Raw genomic sequence first — 5,245 nt, 5'->3', positions numbered from 1 at the left:
CATCCCTGCCATGGCAATGGCTCCTGGGTAAACTACGCCCGCGGTGGCAATGGGAATCTGTGCTTGTTGCCTGCCGTGGAGAAAAAGTAAAAGGACGTCTGAATACTGGAAGGAGTAAAGGGAGGACAAGTACAACAGCACTTTGCAAGCCCGTAGCGTATGCTCTTGGGCATGCAAAGGAAGCTCCTGAGTGGCCCATGCAAGACAACCCTTATATCAATATTCCAGACTCACCAACAGATGCTCTTGAAATGAACATCAAGCCCAAACCAACTTCACTGATAAGAAAACCCAATCTCTGTAAAGATCTCTAGCTGTACCTGAACTACACAGCTTCAGCTTGCTTGCTTGTGACGCAAACTTCTTTACTGGGTAAACTGGGTGTCCCACGAGCTGCCAGCCAAAAATAAACATCCTTTCAACTGTGGTCCAACTTAAAAAACATGTATTTTGAAAATCTTCCTTTTAAATAATCCCAGCTACCGGCAGGACTAGACATAAAAGTAACACATTGCCAACAGGAGAGATGCGGTGAGGGCTAGGTAGTTTGCACAGGAACGGAGAGGTGCTGTAGGAAAGTACCAGCAGATGAGGAGAAAGCAAGGCAGGTCTCTCCAGAGAGGCAATGTTTACTCCATGTTCACTCAGAGACCCGGTCATTATTAGGGAGAGGAACAGCGGGCTTTCTGGGGCCAACATGGGTTTATAGGATGATCACTAAGAGCCTCCCACTGGAAGGTGATAGTTTCCACAGTAAGCGGCACTTGTGAAAAGCAGACCTTCGAAGGAAGGTGGATAAAATTGGGAAAAGGCAGACTTAAAACGGAAGCATGCATTATTTAAAAATAAATAAAAAGCAAGCAAGCAACATAAGCATTTGAGAAAATCCTCTACAGGATGCCTTTATACGGCGTCTAAGCCTTGGAAACCTGTCTGCAGTAATGAAAGAATTATTATTCCAGGCCATAGAAATTCCCTTTGCATCAAGAACACTAGCTGTGTTATACCAGTGCTTGTTTCCCTGAGAAGCTTCAGGATCCCAACGAGCCTAGAGGTTTAAAATTCATGCTCCTTTTGTTTCCTTGCTGCATGAAGTAATTCCATTGCAGTAATACTCTTCAGTACATGCTGCACATTGTAATGTCATCAGCGGTGTGTCCATCTGCACTGAAAAGCCTTGCCACAGGAGACAGGGCAGAGTCTCTTGAGATGAACATTCTTAATTAAGAATGAAACCCTCCCCTGTTCCCCTGCCTGCCTGTGCCCTGGCTGTACAGTAAGCCTTGCACAGTACAGTGATCCTGAAAGACTTTCCTCTGCCAAACAGCTTTACATTTGTTTGGAATTGCTTGCTGCATTTTCAGATGCTTCCTGCCTGCCATTCGAGCGAGGCCTCCCTCCGCACAGGCCTTATTTCCGTGTTTCTGAAACAAGTAGAAGTCATGTCAGCTGAAGATATAGCTCTGAAAGTAGGGAGCGGATCTAATTTGCATTTTATTCTTAATTCAATAGGAAGGCTTTGTTTTCTGGAGTCAGCATTTCTGTAACAAGATTCAGCACACTTAAATTGCTTTTAATATTTAACAGTAGGAACACTTTGCACTTAAATGGTGCTTTTCAGAGTGCTTTTCAAATATTAAATAATATAAGAACAGTATTTTTCCACTTCTGTAGGATGTCCACTCCAGAGGACCTCAAAGCAGTCCTCAGATACTAAGGTATTAGGGCTCTCAGCAGTCCAGCGAGGCGAGCTTACCCTACCACCGTTAAAGATGAGGACACTGAGACACAGCAGAATTAAGTACAAGAGTTGCAAAAAATGCCCAGTCCTTCCCATTGTGATGCCTTCAGACAGGCTTTCAGCGTGTCCCAGCAGTTGGCATAGCCACAGCTCTTGTAAACCCAGTCACTTATTTTGGTGCCCAGGCAGGAGCTGGACTGGTGTTTAGAAGTTTAGCCCTAAATGACCTGTACCGGGTGATGCAGCAGATGGGGAACTAAAACCAGGAATGCAACCGTAGCGCTGTGACTGCCAGCATCAAACGCTGACCCCACCGCGCTCATCGGCCGCTTTGTCAGTAACTTCTGCAAAGGTTTCACCCCAGGTTCTGCGCTCTAATGCCCCAGTGCAAATTATCTCCTGAAATGTCTTGATCTCAATGTCAGCCTTGTTTGGAAAGCTAAATAATATGCAGAATGTTACAAGGTTAATTTTTTTCCCCATGATGAAGCATGCGTGTTAACCAGATAAGCAGTGTTTTGGGGGCTCTGTTGCCACCTATTCTTTTTCCAGAAGGCCCTCCTCCTCTTTTTTTAATCTCTTGATGCCAAATGTTGGCTGACTTCCCTGTGTTTGTTTCAGTGCTTACCATTGGGATCACTGGACCTGCCAGCGCCACAGGGTTAAGCAGCTCAAATTTCTCTGCTGAGCGGCTTATTATAACAATGCACACTGTAGCTGTTTAAAACACAGTCTGATGACACTTAACAGTTGCTGGACAGATATCCTCTCCTTTATCGCTACTTCTAGCCGTTAACTGGAGAGATGTGCAACTCAGTTAATATTAAAATGATTCCAAATTCAGATGAAACAAAAGAGAAATTCCGTTATTTCTGAGGGTCGTTCTTGTTGCTGGTTTTGCTTTTTTTAAGACCGCTCTGTAGCTTTTAATTTTCTGGAGTGAATACAGAAATATTGCAGAATATTTGATTACTTCCGATTCTTTTGATCTGCTGTAACCAAAACCAAGGAGTCTTTGCAGAAGGAAAATCCATGCTAGTTTTCTAGGCAGATTTTAATCTAATCATATCAAACTGATCTATTAGCTGTTTATCAGAACCAGTCTTCTTGAAATTTATGCTCACAAAGCATTCAGGAAGACACTCCCTAGTATGACAAATGCCGTCACGATGAGCAACGCAGACAACTTCATGCCTGATGTGAATTAAGTGAGCCAAGCCCCTATTCCAGGTCAAGTTCAGTATGTTCAGCAGTCCTTTTGCAGACCACTTGCCGCAGATCATCCTGAATGCAAACTTGTATTTTTGGCTTTTGGATCAAGAGGCACTACCATAGATTTATTCAGATATATTCTCTGAGGCCTCATAATAAAGTAATACTTAGAAGGCTTTATTAGAAGACTTAGGTTTCACTGGAAAATCTTAAGCTTTTTTTTTTTTTTTTGCATGATCAGAGTGGAAGTGACACAGTTGGCCGAAGCTGTAAGATGAGTATATAGCAGAGCCAACAAAAAAACCCCTAACTGCCTAACTTCCTCCTGGAACACATTGTTTTAAAGTATAAGCTTCATATTCTGTTAGCAATATGTAATGTCCTTGCCAATAAAATATAACATTTACCACACTGAATTAAGAATTCTCCCTGAAAAATTTTTTTGCTATGAGCAGTAGTTTTTAAAGGTCCCATACCCAACATTAAAATACTGCCTCATCTCCTGGCGTCTGTTGCGCATGATAGCCTTGTACTCGCCAATGCGTAATTTTTTGCCATCTACAAGGCAGGTACGCTTCGGCCTTGGCTTGTATTTGTAGTCTGGGTATTTCTCCAGGTGCTGTTTGCTGAGTCGGGCCTGCTCCTCATAGTATGGCTGCTTCTCTAGGTTTGTCATAGCTTTCCAGCGAGATCCTGTCACAGAAAAAAAAAAGAATGAGAAATGAGATTCTACTCATCCACAAACACTGAAAGGCAGAGAAACAAATAGGTCACCCAGAACAAGATACCTACGGTCATATCGCTTTGGGCTGGGAATCTGTCAGAGCTTCTAGACAGGGGTCAGGTCTTGTTTGTATTTGACTGGTAAACCTCTTGGGTATGGCCAAGAGGCAGAGAGAAATGATACTGGAAGTTTTGATTCAATATTTTACTGAGACTTATCTACATTATAGTGTCTTTCAGGTGGGAAGTAAAACCATCATCCTAATAAGGAGCAATCGTTTTCAAATACCTCCTGAAATTTATAAACTAATATTTCTTAAAGGACATAATATGGGAGCAGAAAGTAAAATTTCTTGAATCAGTTATCCTACTTTATTTCTCCATGAACTACAGAAGTGCTTCAGGTTAAGATACATTTCAAGTAACAGGAATGGTCCAAGCTGTGAAACATGTGGCCTAGAAGGAAAACTTTATTGGAAAACAGTCAATTTTCCCATTGGAAAAAAAGTGCGAATAGTTTCTCAATTTAATGGGTTCATAATGTCATATGTCGTACTTGACTTCCTCTTGTTCATTTTTTATGGTTACTCATACTGTACTTAGCTCATGCTATTACTCAGGCTGGTCTTAGCTCACTGTGCCCCTAAGACTCGCAATATAGAGAGCGCAGTTATCCCTTCCCAGGAAAGAAAAGTTTGGTTCCCTCTAGAAAGGCCCCTTCTGATACCATTTTCCCCATTGCTCTTTGAATCTTTATTCCAAGCTGCAGTTTGGGCTTCTGGAACGAAGGGTAAAGGTACAGCCTGACCTCACACCTAGAGATAACCGAATCGTAAATAATGATGTCTCTGTTTTGAAGAGGAGCAATGGACAGCCCTTTCTTAGCAAACATTACTTCGGAGTCAAAACCATCATTTCTCCTTACGCTTACAACACGTAACATGCAGAGATCCTCCAGCTAGTTCTGGAATGGGAAACAGTTTAATTACATTGTTATTAGCTTAGGCACAGCACCATATTAGCGTGACTAGATGGTTTCTAGGATTTGGACTAAAACTCCTGCACGGCATTTCGTATGTCATACAGAGATAGTGCCTGCGCCCGGGGATCTGTGGCAGGGCTCTGTGTTACACAGGGCCGCAAACCTCTGCGGCCAGCATCCTGGTCAGCAGCTTTGTCTCCTGCAGAGAAATTATTCCAAGTTTTTTCTGGCAAAGAGAGTGGCCAGAAAAAGTGACAACAACTTTCCACACGTAGTACCTCCTAGATTTTGGGCTAAATGACACAGTGATAAACATGTGGAGACTGCCAAAGCACATAACACCTACTAATGCTGCATAAGATGGAAACATAGATAGGGCCTGTGTTGAACGATGTTAAGAATTCAGGGTAAAGCATATGAGCTCTACTGGAAGATGCCCAGATGTAGGTCTACTTTCAAATTCTACCTCATAGACACTGGCACACTGGCGTTTTAGCGTATGAAGAAAATCATAAAAGTTAGTCTAAATCTAGAGTCCTCTAATCACAGACCTGCTGTAGTCCCAGTGGCCTAGAAAAACAGCCCCA

General features: G+C 42.6%; 1 protein-coding gene across 1 annotated transcript in view; it reads right to left on the bottom strand.

The window, feature by feature from the left end:
• LOC104081455 (transcription factor SOX-5-like) overlaps nt 1-5,245 on the bottom strand; it is a gene marked incomplete at its 5' end in the record, with an annotated part of 98,520 nt that overhangs the window by 1,034 nt on the left and 92,241 nt on the right. The window contains 2 exon segments of the mRNA XM_009584213.1: nt 2-70; nt 3,430-3,646. Of these exon segments, the coding sequence (XP_009582508.1) occupies nt 2-70; nt 3,430-3,646 (286 nt within the window).

The sequence above is a fragment of the Fulmarus glacialis genome, unplaced genomic scaffold (genome assembly GCF_000690835.1).
Source record: "Fulmarus glacialis isolate BGI_N327 unplaced genomic scaffold, ASM69083v1 scaffold21308, whole genome shotgun sequence".
NCBI lineage: Eukaryota > Metazoa > Chordata > Aves > Procellariiformes > Procellariidae > Fulmarus > Fulmarus glacialis.
Note: the sequence above shows the minus strand (reverse complement) of the source record. Positions and strands in the feature narration are given on the sequence as shown.